The 19,125-nt window shown below is 31.9% G+C and overlaps 3 protein-coding genes across 3 annotated transcripts; 2 read left to right on the forward strand and 1 right to left on the reverse strand.

Annotated features, from left to right (window-relative positions):
• Positions 1-3,939: 3,939 nt before the first annotated feature.
• On the forward strand, positions 3,940-6,430 carry LOC118039312 (haloacid dehalogenase-like hydrolase domain-containing protein Sgpp). Its single transcript, XM_035046005.2, has 5 exons — positions 3,940-4,088; positions 4,981-5,095; positions 5,329-5,480; positions 5,559-5,820; positions 5,909-6,430. Exons 1-5 carry the CDS (start codon positions 4,051-4,053, stop codon positions 6,098-6,100), a joined length of 759 nt encoding a protein of 252 aa, XP_034901896.1. The 5' UTR covers positions 3,940-4,050; the 3' UTR covers positions 6,101-6,430.
• Positions 6,431-7,229: 799 nt separating this feature from the next.
• LOC118039313 (haloacid dehalogenase-like hydrolase domain-containing protein Sgpp) lies at positions 7,230-9,350 on the forward strand. Its single transcript, XM_035046006.2, has 5 exons — positions 7,230-7,388; positions 8,144-8,258; positions 8,365-8,516; positions 8,601-8,862; positions 8,960-9,350. Exons 1-5 carry the CDS (start codon positions 7,354-7,356, stop codon positions 9,140-9,142), a joined length of 747 nt encoding a protein of 248 aa, XP_034901897.1. The 5' UTR covers positions 7,230-7,353; the 3' UTR covers positions 9,143-9,350.
• A 2,573-nt stretch (positions 9,351-11,923) lies between these two features.
• On the reverse strand, positions 11,924-18,762 carry LOC118039314 (phragmoplastin DRP1E). The gene is made up of 15 exons (XM_035046007.2): positions 18,397-18,762; positions 17,875-17,938; positions 17,102-17,209; positions 16,499-16,600; positions 16,281-16,331; positions 16,095-16,156; positions 15,141-15,231; positions 14,950-15,014; positions 14,491-14,685; positions 14,107-14,226; positions 13,945-14,015; positions 13,339-13,564; positions 12,869-12,919; positions 12,418-12,786; positions 11,924-12,274 (listed from the first exon to the last, which is right to left on the reverse strand). Exons 1-15 carry the CDS (start codon positions 18,550-18,552, stop codon positions 12,146-12,148), a joined length of 1,860 nt encoding a protein of 619 aa, XP_034901898.1. The 5' UTR covers positions 18,553-18,762; the 3' UTR covers positions 11,924-12,145.
• Positions 18,763-19,125: the final 363 nt, after the last annotated feature.

Here is a 19,125-nt window from a genome sequence, read left to right on the forward strand (position 1 = left end):
TATATTATTTTAATTAATTTTTAAATAAAAAATATTTTAAAAACAATCTGCAACTATACTCTAAAGTATTAAAAAGAGAAGGAATAAGAAGTGCTAGTTTACTTTCAATACGTATGATATATAAGATTGAAAACTTTATATATACTTATTTATTTTATGCGCGTGTTAGAGATTAAAACAATATTGTTCATACATTCTTTCACACAAAACAGCAAGTAAATGAAAACTTTATAGATCAATTAGTTATGTAATTGAGAGCCGGGCATAACAAGATTTATTATAAGTTAAAATCCTTAAACATCAAGAATATCATAACAATAAAAAGACACCAAAATAGTTAATTTTATTCATCCATACTTTACCTGTCAAGAAATTATTACAACTATTTATATAGAAAAAACTATAAAACCTGAGTGCTATATAATAGGAAAATAAAAATAGAAAAACTAGAAAAGCTAATAATAAAGGACAGAAAAGTAAAAATATAAAAATTAATTACTAAACTAAAAAAGAAGATATTTAAGTAAAATATTTATTTATTCAAAAAAACTCATGCATTAATTTATCTTGACTGTTTGGTTTTATTATTAATAAAACTTCTAGATTAGAGCAAAAGAAGCTTTATTTGTTATAAATTATTTTAAAATATAGATAATGAGCACATTTGATATCAAATTAATATAAGAGTTATTCACATTTAGAGTCAAGTCTTTGTTGAAAAATATTTTTCAATACAAGTACTTTAATTGGTGAGAAATATTCTTCAATATAAATAATTTAACATGAAATATTAACATATCTAAAACCAAATATGAATGAATAAAAAATTAAATAATTCTTGATTGAAAAAAATATTCAAACCCAAAATCTTAACCATACATTAAAAAATTACAAGATTTTCTCATGGCTTATATAGATGTAGCTGAGAAATAAAAAATAGACTGGTTGGACATCAAAATTGTTAGAGGTGAGAGGCCCTAAACTATGTGGACTTTGGGTTCAAATCACTCTCATGCACCCAACTTGATTTTGGGTTTAGGTTAATTGAAAAAATAATTTTTTGGTCTTGGAATTTTTTTTTGTCCCAACCCATAAACAATACTTGTTAAAATTCACTGAATCTAATTGATTATTTTTTATCAGTTTAATATGAACGTTTTGGCTTTATTTTTTAATGTTAGATGTTAAACTTTAAAAATAAAACATAAAAAAAAAAAACGTTTGGATAGTTTAAAACATCTATAATAAATTAGCTTTTATTTTATAAAAATGTTAGAATTAATTTCTTTTGTTGAAGTTAATTATGACATCCCAAGTCCATAGTATAAATAAGGTTGTGACGCAAATATGAGTTAAGAATAACGAAGTTTGTTATAAGTCATAACGCTTGAAGATCAATAATACCATAATTATAAGAAAACATCTAAAATACTTAATTTTTATTCATTATAGTCTTGCTTTTCAAAATGCTATGAAAACCTTTTATATTGAAAAAAAAAACTAGAAAACCTTGTTAATATTAGATTAAAAAAAAATAAACTAGTAAAAAATATTCCCTTTAAATAAGAAAAATAATAAAAAAGTATAGTAATATAAAATAAAATAATAAAAAAATATTTATTTTTCTAAAAAAACTTGTGTCAGTCTCCTCGGTTATAAGAAATTCATCCTCGAGTTTAGACCTCAGTTAGATATTGTCCCCCACCAGGAACATCTCTTTGTATCTAAGTCACCCCACCATGAAACCATAATACAATGCGGGTTGCTCTATTATAGGTCTCAACACAACACTTTTATGCTCCATCATGGATCTTTAACATAACACATTTATATAACCTGTACCATCATGGATTCCACTATCAAAATTCCCAATAAAAGTAATTGGCATAAAAAAAAAATAACACACTAGTTTCTAAACATTTTTTTTTCCAATAGAAAACATCATCACTCTCTTCTATACAAGCATGACTTATTCTAGACTTATTCTAGGCATGGATGTCTCCCATTTCAAAAAATTATTACAATTGTTTATAAAAAAAAAACTATAAAATCCTAGTAATATTAATAGAAAAAATAAAATATGAAATAATATTGAATAAAAGAAATAAAATAGAAAAAATATTCTCTTCAAATAAAAAAAAAAACTTGAAAAGCATGGTAACACACCTAATAAAAAAAGAAAAATAAAAAAATAAAATTAACTAAAAAAAATATATATTTTTTTCAAAAAAACCAAAACTTCAACATCATGCTGGGGGGACTGTTTAGAGGTACGAAAACCTGAGAAAGATTTTATTATTATTATTATTATTTTTTATGTTTCGCCTATTTTGTTTTTGTATTTTTTATGACTTTTATGTCAGTGCATCCTTTTTTATTTTTTGCACGTTGTTTGCGTTTAGCCTTAGATTACTATTCACAGAGAGAAAATCGAGTCAATTTATTGGTTCGAAGACTTTGAAGGGTAGGCAAAAGTGGAGTTGTTGGAATAATAGAAGAATATCCTACCCGTTACTTTTAGCACTACTACTTTTTGTAATTAATTAATCTGATATAATTCCAAATTATGCCTATCATGTAAGATTTAATCAATTGTATTTATACGCTTATTAATTATAAGATAATTTAATTTATCTTGATCATATCAAATTGAATTAAATAATTGCGAGTCATCCAACTTCGAATCCAACATCATGAATCTTTCATCTAAAGGGGTAGATAATTCAAATTTATTAAAACCTTTTTTTTTTTTTTTTGCAAGGATGACAACGAGTTATTAGCATCATAAACATGTTTAAATTGTTTCTAAATTAAATAAGAGAAAATTTTATAAAGAATAAATATATATAAATTGAGATTTAGAACACTATAAAATAAAACGATATAATAGATAGACGACAACTGTGGGGCTTTCAGGTGGGTAGGTTGACGCCACTAATTTATTCATTAATTATTCCTATAGGCAACACTTTGGCTAGAAGACCCCTCTAGTTTCATTTATTCATTAATTGTCCTTATATTTAATATTGGCAACACTTTTATTAGTTGATAATCTTAACAAAATTTACAGTCCCTTAACAAAACTGACTTTGATGGGGGGAAAAAAACTATTGTATTTTATTAAAATAAGTCACAGGCATGCCACCGAAATGTGACATTCGAGATTTAAATACACATAGTATTTTGATTTTCAAAATCTTAATTTATTTAAATATTAATTCATTTTCATCAACATTAATTGTATAATTTTTTTTAAATTATAAAAATGAAATTTTAGTAACTAAAAGCATTGATAATTTTTCCGTAAAGATTAAATTATCTTTAAACAATGTCAGTTTTATTAAAAAAAATAATAATACTTGTGACAAGTTTACTTTACTAGTAACCATGCTTTAACCTAAAAAATCAAATCATAAATTTTTTATATTATATCTTGAAATCAGAGCTGACTTAAGCTAAGGGTTACTTAAACAATTACCCAAGATCTTCACTTAACAACAGGTCTAAAAAATAAATAAAATATATTTGTTAATTTATTTTATCAAGTAAAAATTACCCTCATTTAAAAACAGATTCCAAGTATAAAATGAAAATTATTCAAGGCTCTACTTGTCAGATATACATAAAAAATATTTTTTTAAAATTTTTAAAAACTATTTTGCTCAAGATCTCCATTAATCTTAAGCCACTGTGCTCAAAATTTAAACCATTATGTTGATGGAACTCCCTTAATTGGAGAAGATATTAGGTAAAAATTACTAATGGTCTATTATCCAAAGAAATTGCAAGAAAAGGGGGTTCAATTCATATTTGTAGAAAAATCGGGGAGCTATAATAAAAAAACAAAACAAAACAATAGAGATTAGGGGACAGAAAGGCAACGCAAGTCGGCAACTGGAATCTTTCAACCTCCAACAATTGATTCTCTTTTATATTCTCTCTTTAAATTATTTCAATAAACCAGCCCATAATTCACAACACAAACCATTTTTATTTTTGTTTTTTAGATAAAGCAAGCAAAAACACTCGAGGCTTCCCTGACATCAAAACATGACGGTTTCTTCTGCAGAAAATATTGTTGATGATGCGTGCGTTTTTTTTTTTTTTCCTTTTAATATTTGCAAGCTATTTATTGGGTCCTTTTAAGTTCTTAGATTTGTATACAATTTAAGATCATTAATGTGTTGGTGTTCGTCTCTTTTATTTCATTCTTTTGATGTTGGTTTTCTCTTTATTTTTGGAGTTATGATCCCTCTAACCATGGGCTTGATTTTCATAATCTTTTTTCTTAATGCATTTTAGAGTTTCCATCATATACGTATTGATTCAGTAATGGGAGACCCACAAGTCTTTGTTATTATTATTTTCCCCTGTGATCTGCTAGATAATATTGCATGCATTGCTCTCGATATTATTTTTTCTTCTTTTGACAATTATCTTAGGACAATTCATCGAGAGTATACAGAGGTCTTATAAGTTTCCCAAAACGTAGTTGTTTTTGTTAGGATTGATCTTCCTTTTTAATCGAAGCATGAGTGTTGTTGATAGGAACTGGTGGTGGAAGAGCTAGCTAGGATATGATAGGTTCAAAGTAGTTGGTTGCTCCCAAATCTGGAACTGTTGGCTATGAATGCTTTTAATAAGTTAGTAACTGTCCTGTTATCACTTTAAATCATAATTAGGAGCCCACATCTTTCATACATAGACATGTGCCTGATGAAACAAGCTTCAATGGACAAGTTTTTTTTTTTTTTTTTCCTCTTGTCAAAATCATGTAATGTTGGAAGAAAATGAATGACGAGATAGGATATTAGTGACTCAATCTAGTGGCAAAGTGGTTTTGACACTGGCTCTTGATGCTAAAGTAACTGCCTGGTAAGCTGGTGATAAAAGATTTGTACTGTTCGCCGTTTGGGATTCTTCATTATTGAATCACACTCGTTTTTTTGTTTTTTTTTTTTTATAAAAAATTGGATGCAGTACATTCTCTCTCTCCAGGCTTGCTCCTTTGGAAGCGATACTATTTGATGTTGATGGGACTCTCTGTGATTCAGATCCCCTCCACCATTATGCCTTCCGAGAAATGCTTCAAGAGGTAATGCTTCTGTACTGAAAACTCAGGTCTTCATTGTGTTGTGATCATATTTTTCTTCCACACACATGTCATGTGCATCACACCATGCAAAGCTGTAACAGGAGATGTTCTTTCCTTGAGGAGGTGAATATGTTAAATCATGCTGTCTAATTGATAGACCTATCACTTAAGCTATACTTTTTGAAAACTACTAATCCAGATTGGAGAACTAATCACATTGTGTTGTCCAACAGATAAATTTCAATGATGGGGTCCCAATTACGGAGGAATTCTTTGTTAAGAATATTGCTGGCAAGCATAATGAGGATATTGCTTTGACCCTCTTTCCCGATGATCTCCAGCGAGGCTTAAAATTCACGGATGATAAGGAAGCCATGTTTCGAAGGTAGATCACCTACTAGTTAGTTCCTTTGTTGAGATTCCCTCTAGGTCCAAACCATGTAACTTCTTCTATTTGAAACAGGTTGGCATCTGAGCAACTTAAGCCTATAAATGGTCTATACAAATTGAAGAAATGGGTTGAAGACCGTGGGCTGAAACGAGCTGCAGTTACGAATGCTCCAAGAGCAAATGCTGAACTCATGATCTCACTTCTGGGCCTCTCAGATTTTTTCCATGCTGTTATCATTGGGGATGATTGTCAACATGCCAAACCACACCCAGAACCCTACTTGAAGGCTCTTGAAGTACTCAATGTGTCAAAGGACCACACCTTTGTGTGCGAGGTTGGCCTTCTTCCTGGATTTGTTATTTTCTAAGCTTCTGAAGCTCGGGAGATTTTCCTAACATTCTGTTCTGTTTTTCCTTGGTTAGGATTCTGTTTCAGGCATAAAAGCTGGGGTGGCCGCCGGGATGCCTGTTGTTGGTTTAACTACCAGAAACCCAGAACATTTATTGCTGGAGGCAAAGCCTACACTTCTTATAAAGGATTATGAAGATCCGAAGTTGTGGACAGCTCTGGAAGAACTTGATAAGCAAGCAGCTGCTGCAAAACCTGCTGCTTGAATAATCTCCTTGGTAACTAGAAGGATTATGATTTACCTGAATAATTCTTTTCCAATAGAACTAGCGTATCTTACCCCCTGAAGCTGCTTGCGGTCTGACATCAAGCGCATTGGCCCATAATGAATGGCGTCCATTTGGTTTTAGGGGATGTGTCCCTCCTAACATTCATAGAGACCATGCGGACGCAGTGCTTCTCAAAGGTACTGGGGTAATCACTTGAAAATAAATGGAATCACAATCCACAATTGTATTCTACTTTCGGTGTGTAATCTGAAAACAAATTTATATTCGATCATTATGATCTGATTATGCATTTTCTGATGTTTACTATTCGGAACTCTTGTCACTTTCGGAGCCACGTCTTTGCAAATAGGCCCTTCAGAATGAACCCTTCCAAACCTTTCACCGATTCACAGAATGATAATGGCACAATCCAATCTAGCTAACTTGGCAGTCAGAGTTTGTTTGAGATTTTATATTCAAACTACAGTGTGGGGGATATATTTATGTGTTAGGATTTAAAGAGTATCAGCTAGAGGAAAAAACAAAATACTAGACTAGGAGATGTTTGTTAATATTTGAAATGCCTCGGGCCGTGATCATGTCAGTATTTATTAATAGACAACAAAGTAGTAACGTGAAATGCATTAAAGGATGTTTGGGAGTGTGGTAGCTGTTGCTTTTCAAATAGCTTTTCGTGCCGAAAAGCATGCCAATAATGTTTTTTATTTTTTAAAAAATTATTTTTGATATCAGCACATCAAAACGATCCAGAAAATACAAACCAAACTCAATTTTAGCAAAAAAAAAAAAAAAACAAGTTTGAATTTTTTCGAAAAGCAGGTCACACCTCAATCCCAAACATCCTGTCTAAAAAGAAGGCAGTGAACCAGCCCACCCGCGTCTGTGGCTCCCCTTTTTTCCTGTTTACTGTTTGTTTTTATGTTATAAAAATGATTTTAAAAAAAGTTTTAATTTTTTAAAAAAAAAATTAATATTTTTTTAGTTTTTTTATATATGCTAATATTAAAAATAATTTTTTTAAAATAAAAATTATTATTTTAATACATTTCTAAAATAAAATATATTTAAAAAAAACTACCAAATTCCCTATTTGGTTAATCTTCAATTATCTTGGGCACTTGGACCTCTTGTTCATTCAATACGCCCTTGAAGAAGAACAAGCTCTCTCTTCTCAAAGAGTATATAGATAGATCCTTGTGCTATTTGCAGCCTCGCATCAAATAAAAGCAATGACAGCTTCTTCTGGTGAAAACTCGGCTGAGAGGTATTTCTCTTAATCTCCTTTCGTGCTTCATCTTCGTTTCCAGGTTTTAATGTTGATTGTGTACGTCAATGGATGTTTAGAAAACCAAAAAGGTTTTACTGCCTATGATTCTGTGTCTCAGTCTCAATCCACTCTGTCCTGTTTTGTAATTAATTACCTGGTTCTACACCAGGTGTTTTGTTTATGTTTTAAATACATGTATCATTTAGGGAGAGATTTTAGCAGATATTAGTAAAAGCGTTAGCATAAAACTTCAGAGTTGAGACACGAGAATAAAAAATGTGACGAATCCATCGGATCAAGTGGTGCTGAGTGTTAGGACAGCTGAAAACACATCCCTTGTTTTCTGTAATCCACCTAACTACCCAAATATTGTTTTCTCGGTTGATTATTTCATGCATCCTCTTTATTGAATGTAATACAAATTTTAAATGGATGCTAAGCACGAAGATGGAAATGATGTCTCTAATGGTATTGAAACAAAAACCAGATCCAAAAAGAGTTTCATTTTCACGCTGCCTGAAGTTCAAACATCTCAGCTTTTTTTGTGGAAAATAGATTAGGCCCTGGGGAAGGAAATGGATAAAGGCGGATTGAAAATAATAATAACCAAGTCACTGGGCGTGATATGATAAGCAAACTGGACTGAAGATGCAATTTTGATGCTTAGTTGGTGGTTAAGAAATCAGGGGCACGACTCACGAGCCATGGCGATTGATGATCTTGATTCAATTGTCTTCGTTTTCTGGGTGCAGAAAAAGCTCTCTTTCTGGATTTGCTCCACTGGAAGCTGTATTATTTGATGTTGATGGAACTTTATGCGATTCTGATCCCCTTCACTATTTTACCTTTCGAGAAATGCTTCAAGAGGTAATTTGTTTAATGAATAGGGTCCTTGTTTCTGATCAATGATCAAATGAGTTAAATTACACAAAATGAAGTGGAGGGGATTAACCAACATTTTGGTTTGTAATAGATAAATTTCAACGGAGGGGTTCCTATTACCGAGAAGTTCTTCTCTGAGAAACTTTCTGGCAAGCACAATGAAGATATGGCTTTGGTTCTCTTCCCTGATGATATTGAAGGAGGCATGAAATTTCTTGCTGATAAAGAAGCTGTGTTTCGGAGGTAAAATGCCAAAGTTTCTTATATATATATAGTTATTAGTTTTCCTGAAGCCCTTACCATAAGATTTCTCCAATGGAAAAACAGATTGGCCCCGGAAAGATTGAAGGCTGTAAATGGCTTATACAAAATGAAGAAATGGGTTGAAGATCATGGCTTGAAACGGGCTGCAGTCACTAACGCTCCAAGAGAGAATGCTGAACTCATCATATCGATTCTGGGGCTCACAGATTTCTTTGAAGCTCTTATAATAGGAAGTGAATGTGAGCATCCAAAACCACACCCAGACCCCTACTTGAAGGCTCTTGAAGCACTCAAGGTGTCAAAAGACCACACTTTTGTATTTGAGGTATCCCTTCTTCCCTCAGCTCCCTCCAAATATTGCTCCAAGCCATTGTTCTTTCGTGAAATCTGATGCTTTGCTTTTCTGGTTTTCACTTGAACAGGATTCTGTTTCAGGGATAAAAGCTGGAGTGGCAGCTGGGTTGCCGGTTGTTGGGTTGACTACAGGGAACCCAGAGCATGCGCTGGTGGAAGCAAACCCTACCCTTCTCCTCAAGGATTATAATGATCCGAAACTCTGGGCAGCACTGGAAGAGCTTGAGAGTGCAGGAAAAGCTGTAGCTTGAATAATTCATTTGCAAAATAGTGTATTACTGCTCATCTTTCCACCATTATTTACTGCTTAACCTGTAAAACATACTGCTCGAGCAAGGATCACGATCACAGGCTTGATTAAGGGCTTGCGTTGTCAAATGAGGTCTAATAATAGCATCTTGACAGTTAAATTCTTCTGTAAATGCTCAAAGTGTCTTTTCAAATGCAATCTTATTTTTGCCTTTTGTAAGTGAGACTAAGATTTTTGAATAAAAATAAGACATTTAAAAAAAAACAATGAAATTATCACAGAAAACTAATAAAATGACTAAGTTCTAGACAAATATAAAATCCCGCTAATGTTTATAGATTTATTTTTTAAAATTAAAGGGATTGACACTAAAAACATAAAGATTAATTAAGTTATTAACTCATTGTTTTATTAAAAACACAGGATTAAATAACAGTTTTCTCGTGTTGTAAATTTTTTCCATAAATCTGGAAAAAAGAAAAAGAGAATGGAAACTTGAGTCTCGCTTTCATCATTGGCTAAAATAATTAGACCTTGGAGAAAATAAAGGGGTCAAAGTGAACGGGAAGTTTCTGATTTAGGAATTTGGGATAGGGCCATGGTGATACAATGATTTAGAGCTTATTATATTTATTTTTATGATTATTTTTAAATTATTTTGATGTGCTAATATTAAAATAATATTTAAAAAAAAATTATTTTGATGTATTTCCAACTAAAAAATAATTTAAAAAGAAATCATTACTATAATATCAACAAGCTCTTAAGCTTATTATTTGATGCAAAACTAATTTTTTTGGATATTAATTAAACAAACTACAAGATCACCTAGTTTTCTCGTATATACAAATATATTATATTGTAGATTATAATAGTTATACTCGATGTACTCTTTTATTCTTTAATTTTTCTATTTTAGTATTGGATTTTTTTTCTTAATTTGTTCATTTTACATTGAGTTGATTTGAACATGGACTTTTGATGATTTGTTTTGATTGACTTGATATATGATTCTCATGACATAAAAAAAATGTCGTTCAGTTAATGTATTTAGCAAAATAAAATTATTCTTAGTGTCAATAGATTTTATTTAGTAAGGAAAGTTCTATTATAGTATTTTTAACTCTTCATTTAGTGAAAGATGTAGATAGGGGCTCTAGAATATTTTTTCATCGGGTTGTTTTTTTGTTTTTGGGAGATTGAAGGGTAATGTGAGGTTAATTGCAGGTATAATAAAGTCTATGTTAAGTTTTTTTTTAGATGTTTTTAAGTGAGAGGAGGATTGAAAAACAAGATTTTTTTTTTGTCCAATGAGTCGAAACCTGCGCTGTATCGTCACAATTCAAAATAAAGTCTATGGTTGATGAAGAAAATTTATCTTATTTTTTTTAATATATAATTAAATAAAAAATAGTTTAAAAAACATAAACTTATTAAACCTAGTTAAATTTATGGCTCATGTCGTAAGTTTGATGGGTTAACTTAAATTGATTTAGTATTTCATTGTTTACTAGTGTTGTGCTATTGTCATATTTTTTAATATATTCACATTAAAATTATTAAATTTATTTTTAATTAAAACTTTACTTTAAACTAATGACTCATTTTTTTTACTGCCGAAAAACATTTGCATGAACATTATGTATGTACATTTAAAAAATAATTATTCTACTTGTGATGTAACATGTGTTAATTATCTATAGGTTAAAATTTTACTAGATCATTCTACAAACTTAATTTTATAAGATGATCAACTCAATGTAACTAGCACAATTTAGAATGACTTTTGAATTAGACTACAAAGTTTTTGTTTTAATTGCTTTGGCTTTTTTTTTTTTTTGGTAATTATGACAGTTTATACCTTTATATAAATTGTTGATTTTTTTTCCCATCGTATTATTGAATTTAAAGATTTTTGCAGAATATTTATAAGTCTTCCTTTATTAATTTTAATTTTAAAACTTAAGAACTCTAGTTTCTATTCATGTTTCATGGAATTGTGACAATACATGAGCTTGACTGAAATTCATATGCATTTATCGATATAAGATTAGTAATATATGTTTATTTACTGCTGAAAAACACGCACAATACCATAACATTACCTATGTACACCATAAAAGAAAATTGATTCTACCAATTTTAAGAGCAGCGTTATGTTATACTGGATGGAACCCTGAATGAAGGCCGTAGATGGCTTATAAAAGAAATAATAATAATAATAATAATAAATGGGTTGAAGATCATGGCTAGAAAGTAGAAACGGACTGCGGTTACTAATGCTCCAAGAGAGAATGCTAAATGACAAAAAAAAAAAAAAAAAAATCAGGTTTAAATTTGCCTCAGACAATAAATTATTTATATAGAATGTTTGAGCTAACTTATACACACCTTAATTTTTATAAACCCTAAAATTAATAATTAGATAAACCTTTAATAGAAATTAATTAAAAATAAATTATTATAACTATGGTAGGTGTTTTAATAATAAAAAAATTTTTAAAAAAATAAACCATTTTTAATTAAAACTATTTGATGGCATGTCACAAATGTGTATTTTGTACTATATAAATGTACAAATGGATAACATCTAAGTTTTTCAATTCATAAGGATTAAAAGGGAATAAGCTAGATTTCAAACTAGGAAAGTTAAGAAGCATTTGGGAAGCCGCTAGTGCGTATTTTTCAAAATTTTAAATTAATTTTTATTTTATTTTGATATATTAATATTAAAAAAGTAAATTTTAAAAAATAAAAAATGTTATTTAACTACATTTGGAAGTGAAAAAAAAAACCACCGTACTAAACAATTAAAAAATAAAAATCCTGAGTAAGGATTATAATAAGAGCAACTACTAGACATCCGCAAAGGAAAGCGGTCGAAAGACTTGCAACAGAGACAAATTCAGGATATATAAAAAATCATCCCAGCTGAAAAAACTGGACCTGCCGTATCATGCCTGTCAACCACTAACTATATCAGATTTTCTCTTCACCATTCATCTCATGCAGCCCATGAGACTGAATCAATCTCATCCCTTGCATTTTTGTATAACTCAAGCCTTCTTGCACATTTCTGCCTCCTTTCCATTAATGCAGGATCTTCATCTAGCAATGCTGCAAGTTGTTTTCCCTACAGAACAAATGACTGAAAAATCAATAAAACACGTACTTGTAATTGTCTTGCAGTAGGCAAATGGTAAAAAAAAAAAAAAAAAACCAAGTTTATATGACATCAAATCCCCATTGGAGAATATGCCAAGGTTTTTTCCATACCTCCTTTTTACCCACTTGGGTGTAGAAGTGATCCAGTAAAGATCGCTTGGCCTCCTTCACTTGACAATGAACCACAGCCTTTGGAATTGAATTCCTCAGTGTCTGAGACACCATACCAACATAAGAGGATACGTTTGATCCTATCCTACGAAAATGCCCCTCTGCGTATCGGTCTACATTAGAGACAGTTGGATCTCCACCCTTCTCCGCCTCTAGGGGAAGTTTTCTGAAGAAATCAGCAGTCAGGTAAGAGGATTCCATTTCCACCAACCTCAAAGTTGTCTTCTTGCTGTCTTCACGGAACCTCTCCAGTGCATCATAGGCTGCAGAAGCTATTTCAGCTTGAAGAGTTGGAAAGCGCTTCAACTCCTGTTCATTTCCCAAATCACTAATTATCATTCTTTCTAGATCTTTTCCAGTCATATACCTATAAAGTTTCTGAATTCCAAACCTGGGTTTCTCCAATTGACCTCCTTACAATCTCCTTCAAAATAGAGTGAACCTGCGAGATAACACCAATCAATAGAACATATTGCAGATTCCATGACTGGATAAGATCTGATGGAATTTGTATTGAGGAATGATGAAAGCTGAGACAGAATTTTATGACCACATCTTGTGATGCAAACCTTTGTTGCGTATCCAGAGACTCTTATTCTTAAAAGACACTACTTATTTGAATTAACTTTGAAAAGAATTCCTGAACGTTAGCCAAACTTCCATTTATTTTTCTTCTGTAATGTTTTGAATACATATCACTCAGATATCATCCATAGCCCTGAAATTTCCTGAGCCTTCAGACCAGCAAACATCTCATGAACATATAAGAATTCCTTATCCATCATTATCAGTTACTTAATATGAAAACTCACCATGAAGAACAGATGATGGAAGTTTAAAACAAGAAACATGGTTACTTACGGCATCTACAGAAGCTTCAGCAGGGCCTCTGAAGTAATTAAGTGCACCATCTATAAGACGTCGATAACCTTGCTCTGGTGCAATTAGATGAGGTTGATATCCATCTGCCTCTGAAACCACTTTTCTTACATTTTGCAGAGACAAGTGACGGTCAAATGGAAGCTTCCTCAAAGCAGTAGGAAGCTGGTAGTCAAAAACTCCATAAATTCGACCACCACCAGGACGCCTGAGGTTTAATAAAAAAAAAAAACTGGTTATAGTAGTTCTAAGAATCTAATCATTCAGATAATTAGAAAGGAAAACAATATCATCAAAAACAAACAGCTCATAATGAAGAATTGATGGGAATTTCTAAGATTGATCTATTCAAATATAACATGAAAGAACAAGTGCACTTGAATCAAGAGAATGAGTATTCCTTCAATGCAACTATGCACGTTTCCCTTGAACACAAAATCAATCAAAACTAAGACCTGGCCTTATGTATTTACTATTGATATGATTCAAAATGAAGCAACAAATTGTGTTATGATGCTGCTTCCACTAACAGCTGGAAACAGTTTCATTAACAGAAAGAATGGTGAAAAACAAAGTTTGTCATGGTACCCTCCATCCAAATGTTCCTTGAATACACGATCAAATGCTTGGCATAACTCTAGAATAGTATATAGCTGAGCCTGTTACACACACATAACAACAATTAGTAAATAATCAACCCAGCTGATGTCCATCTATCAACAATAAACAAATAGTACATGAACTCCTCACCCCAGCATCAATTGCAACAGGTCTACCAAGGTCATCCAACTCTGATTCAAGATCATCGATGCTTCTATTTATTAAAGATGTGATACCTGGTATGCGAGTTTTAATTACAGATTCCAAATGCTAGAAACACATCAATTCTCATTAGTGATCAGCAATTGTAAATGGAATTGAGAAAAAAATATAGAAGTGGAAAAATGTTAACATAACTTGGAAAACTGTCAACATTACATTGGACATGCAGAGTTAGTTTCTGAAAACTAGAGGATAAGATGAAGAGAAGAATTTCACCCTAATAGACTTGACATTTAGCAATTGATAAAGAAGTTGGGATAACAACAAGTGGAGAAAATGCTGTCAGATTCGCATATAAAGCAGAAATTGAACCTTGGACAGAAGTTTTGCAAGATATTCAGAACCCATTCTGCCAGCCAAGTGTCCATAATCAGGACTGGTGGAAAAGAACTCGCGCTCCCTTTGACGAGCAGCAATCATATCCACATTTTTATTAATATCAGCTTGAGAGCGGTTAACAATTCCAACCCATGGGTGTTGAAGCGGGTAAGCCCTTCCTTCAAGAACCTTAAATTACACAGAGAGGAATGTAATTAAGTATAAATTATCAAATGCAAAGAAACAAATGCTCACTAACATAACTTATAAAAGTACAAGGGGGTTTGTTTGATTTTTATTTGCAGTCATAAAACATATGGAATGCTCTAATTATGCCCATTTTGGACTCAATTGATAGAACGGATTAGCATTTTTCAAATATCAACTAGACTGAAGCGAAACATTTCAGTACTACAAAATTGCAGTAGAACAGAGAAAAGCAAGAAAGTTTACATCTTGTGCATTTGTTCCCTTATCCATCAAGTCAAGCTTTGTCAACACACCAAATGTCCTTTCACCTGGAAAGAAACAGAAAAACTCCACATCCAGGAAAGAACACCAAAAATATATAAAAAAAAGTTGGGGAATGCACCATGTAAGGCTGGGGTGAGTCCTAAAAAAAGAAACAGAGAAGAAAGTAAAACCTGCTGGATCAACTTCTCTAGCAAGTTTGATAGCATCAGATGTTGCTATATCTTGATTGGCTGGAGTTATGGCCAGAATAATGCAATTTGGCTGCATTCCATTGGTCACATATTAGTGCATTAAAACGTAGGGGGGCAGAAGCAGATCATAAAGAACTTGAAAATAGATATATTTATCAATTCTCATAAATTTGGGATAATAAAAAAAAAAAATTTCCTTTCCCCAACTTCTGCAGGATAATGTTCCAAACCCCAACCTTAATTACTCCAACCTACCCATCCTTTTTACCAATAGAGCTTTAGGCCAAAAAGAAAGTTGAACCAATTCCCTCAAGCAAGTTATACAACTGAATTTCATGAAAAGAGGGACAAAACACACTGACATCCTCTCAATTAACAAATAGAGATTACATGGAAAAAACAACAGATCAATATTAACCAAAAAATGTAGCAATACCTCATACATTCATAACAAAAACCAATCACAAAGTATTGGAAACTTCATTCATTATGATCAATGGAAAACAGACATTATACAGTAGTTTAAAAACACTGAAAACAGAAAGACTAATAAAATGAAACTCCTAGAGCTTCTACTGTGGTTTGGAGCACACATGTGGTGTGGGTGGAGCCACTAATCAAGTCTCCCTTAGCCACCAAAATTTTGCTTTTGCTAAAGACAAATAACAAGAGTCCTCCAGAGAGGCAAATTAGAAAGCATAATTGATGAAGAGAACCATTGCACAAATTCAGAGAAAGAAAGAGGGTAGACATGCAATAATTGAGTAAATCTAGTAATTCGTGTAAGTGTATGTATAAATCTACAGAAGTGTATACAATCTTAAATCCACAAATTGTGCATATTTTTAGCAATTTATGATATGAATATTACATCTAATGCTCATTAAGTGATAAATTTTATCAATAAATTGCTCAAAAATAAGTTTGATCTACCTTCTCAACATATAAACGAACCATATTCTCGATGTCCTTAACAATGCTCTCTGGTTGACCCTCTATCATTAACAAACATCTCTAGTTATGCACTTGATGGTTGAATGAAGAAACTAATAAAAATAGCACACGCATTTTAACAGAAGAAAGGGCAGAATCATACAAGAGAAGGAAAGAGAAGTGTACCTACTGCAACTTTTGTTAAACCAGGCAAATCTATTAAAGTCAAGTTGACAACTGCGAGAGGAAAAAAAAATGACATACCGTGAACATTCTGCAAGAAATTGATATATTCAAAACGATTGTAATTCTATTATGATCCAGTCAAGATAAGGGTCACCATAAATAGTGTTCCGGAAAATAGATGTAATATGATGTTTGCTGCACAGCTCAAGTTCTTTTACCATTTGGGGAGTAGATACTCAGATGAATAGGAACAGGAGATATCTGCTTTGACTTCCCAGTAATTTTATCAGTTTCATCTTGAATTTCCTTTCGGACCATGGCTGCACACAAAGAAATACAGTTAACCACTGGTAAATGTACCTTCTACTCCAAAAGATAAGAAAAAGGTAGAGAAACACAAACATTGTATAGCCAAATAACTTCTATCTTGTAAAAGTGGCAGTTTTCTGATAAACAACTTAATATGGCCAAATAAGGAAAGAGATCAAATTTGAAATATTGGAAGAAAGTAGTCAACCAATATACCATGAGGAAAGTTCAGCTATGAAACCTATCAAAATTTTAGTCGGAAAGCCATTAGAACCCTCATCTTAGAAACATGTCATCCCAAATAAATCATCTAATCATATCAAAATTCAGAAGCACAAAAACAATGCAAAATGTCAAAAGTGTAAACAGAGAGGGAATCTGGAGCAGGCTGGGAGATAAGACACGTATCTGGTCAGCATTTCACCAGAAAACAAACACTTAACTACTTTCTGAAAGATTATGCAACTAAGTAACGCAATCATACATTATAATCGGCATAACAGATCACATACCAAAATCTGTGAATCTCTCCCTTTGCTTGTGAAGAAACTCTGCATACTCGGTTATTCCTGGTTCTGTCTTGTGCAGTTGCAATACCAAAGGCCGCCTTGTCACGATCCCTGAAAATCACACGAAAACTATAAGAAATAAAACGTGGAAGGAATATTTTTTCCTGTCAATCAAACCAAGGAAACTTAAAAATTATTCATTTTTCATTTTCATTTCAATCTTAAAGTGCAATCAAATTTCAAGGTATACCAATATATAACCCAAATTTTATGCAAAACATTATTGATGTAATTAATCCAAACAAGCGAGAAACAAAAAAAATTCATATGAAATTCATAACTTCAACTTTTCTTCTTTTTTTCCTCAAGTTACATCAACTAATAATTCCAAAACTTTCAATGAGATTCATATCTTCCAACTTTTTTCTTCTTTTTTTCCTCAAGTCACATCAACTAAAAATTACAAAACTTTCAATTTATGCATTTTTTTTAAGTTTCAGTTTAAATTCATACATGTAAACAACAAAACAGAGTCCAAAACAAAGAAGGTAGGAGAAAGCAAAGGGGAAACTGCAGGACCAAAAAAATGTTCCACAAAACAAACCAGGAAGAAAATATAAAACTATTTGCTAAAGTAGTTTGACTCAATTGACTTGAAACTTTAATACCTAAGAAAACATTCACGTTTTCTATTATTTCTTTTAAATTTCTCAGCATCCAATCATATTTTAAACTAAAATCAACAAAATAAAGAAAAACATAAATTGAAAATTTACCTGATCCTCTTGGAAGAAAATCTCTACCCACAATGCTCTCCAACACTGATGACTTTCCAGAACTCTACAATAATATATACACAAAAGCATACATATTGTAATATTTATTACCTATATACGTATAAATATACACTTGGATATACATAAATATATGGCCAAAAAATTGATTTATTTGCATTTTCGATAAATTAATTTTATTCAAGTTAGAGAAAAATAAATAAAATCCTTAGAACAAAAAACAAATTCTCATTTGAAACAGAAATACAAAGCAGACCTTAACAGCTCAAAAACAACTACTACACTCACTAAAAATATCAAAACACATAAAAAATCATACGTATGCAACACATATAAAGACACGATACGTATGCGTGCACGGTACACGGAAAAAAAATGTAAAAAAATAAGAGGAAAATAAAGAGAAACTTTCAAAAACAACCGCGTGCACTTCAGATTTCCAAAACACACAAATATATATAACAAAAATACAGTGTGAGTGGAGATACAGAGAGAGAGGAGGACCTGGCCACCAACAACGGCGACAGAGGGAAGAGACTCCCAGAGAGTAGGCAAAGAAGCGGCAGCTGCGCCACCAGAGTCACCGCCGTAGTCACCGAGAATAGTACAGGCCCTCTGTATTCTATTAACAAGACTAATCAAGCTCTCCATGGTAGCCATTTGAGAAGAAGAAACCTTAGGTTTCTCTTCTGTAACTGCAAGATGTTTCTGCAAAGAGGTAGTTGAGATTGTTTTTGAATTTGAAATGGAGCGCAAAAGGGAAACTAAAAAACACGAAGTGAACGTGACAGAGAGCAGGTAGAGGAGAAAGATAAAGAGAGCTATTTTCGCTTTTCTTGTTTTATTTCGATTATTTGGGATTTGAGGGAGAGAGAAAGTATGTGTCATTTATACTGATGCGCCATGTCAGCTAACCTCATGGTTGGTTTGAATTGGAGTGGACCTCCCCGTGACTCCCACTAGGTCATCGCTTATCGTATTTTTTTTTTATGGCTAAAAATCACTATTCGTCCCTGTAGTTTTCGAATGTGATCATATTACACCTTTTTATTTAATAATTTGGTCACACTATCCGCCTGTACCTCCCTTTTTTTTAGTCATTCAATAACCTCTGTTAAGTTTTTAGCAATTTTAGCCTTATTTATGGTTTTTTTTTTTCAAATGTGTATGATCACCATAAAAAAACCTATTTTACTAAAATATTAAACTTCATTACATTGATTTACTTTAAAT

This window comes from Populus alba, chromosome 1 (assembly GCF_005239225.2).
Source record: "Populus alba chromosome 1, ASM523922v2, whole genome shotgun sequence".
Classification (NCBI taxonomy): domain Eukaryota; kingdom Viridiplantae; phylum Streptophyta; class Magnoliopsida; order Malpighiales; family Salicaceae; genus Populus; species Populus alba.

Coding starts and splice junctions, on each gene's coding strand:
- LOC118039314 (XM_035046007.2), bottom strand. CDS start 18,552: ATGGCTACCATGGAGAGCTTGATTAGTCTTGTTAATAGAATACAGAGG. Junction 14,227..14,490: donor TTGCAAAACTTCTGTCCAAG/GTTCAATTTCTG, acceptor ATGTGTTTCTAG/CATTTGGAATCTGTAATTAA. Junction 13,565..13,944: donor AAGGAACATTTGGATGGAGG/GTACCATGACAA, acceptor ATTAAACCTCAG/GCGTCCTGGTGGTGGTCGAA.
- LOC118039313 (XM_035046006.2), top strand. CDS start 7,354: ATGACAGCTTCTTCTGGTGAAAACTCGGCTGAGAG. Junction 7,389..8,143: donor GGTGAAAACTCGGCTGAGAG/GTATTTCTCTTA, acceptor TTCTGGGTGCAG/AAAAAGCTCTCTTTCTGGAT. Junction 8,517..8,600: donor AAAGAAGCTGTGTTTCGGAG/GTAAAATGCCAA, acceptor ATGGAAAAACAG/ATTGGCCCCGGAAAGATTGA.
- LOC118039312 (XM_035046005.2), top strand. CDS start 4,051: ATGACGGTTTCTTCTGCAGAAAATATTGTTGATGATGC. Junction 4,089..4,980: donor GAAAATATTGTTGATGATGC/GTGCGTTTTTTT, acceptor AATTGGATGCAG/TACATTCTCTCTCTCCAGGC. Junction 5,821..5,908: donor ACCACACCTTTGTGTGCGAG/GTTGGCCTTCTT, acceptor TTCCTTGGTTAG/GATTCTGTTTCAGGCATAAA.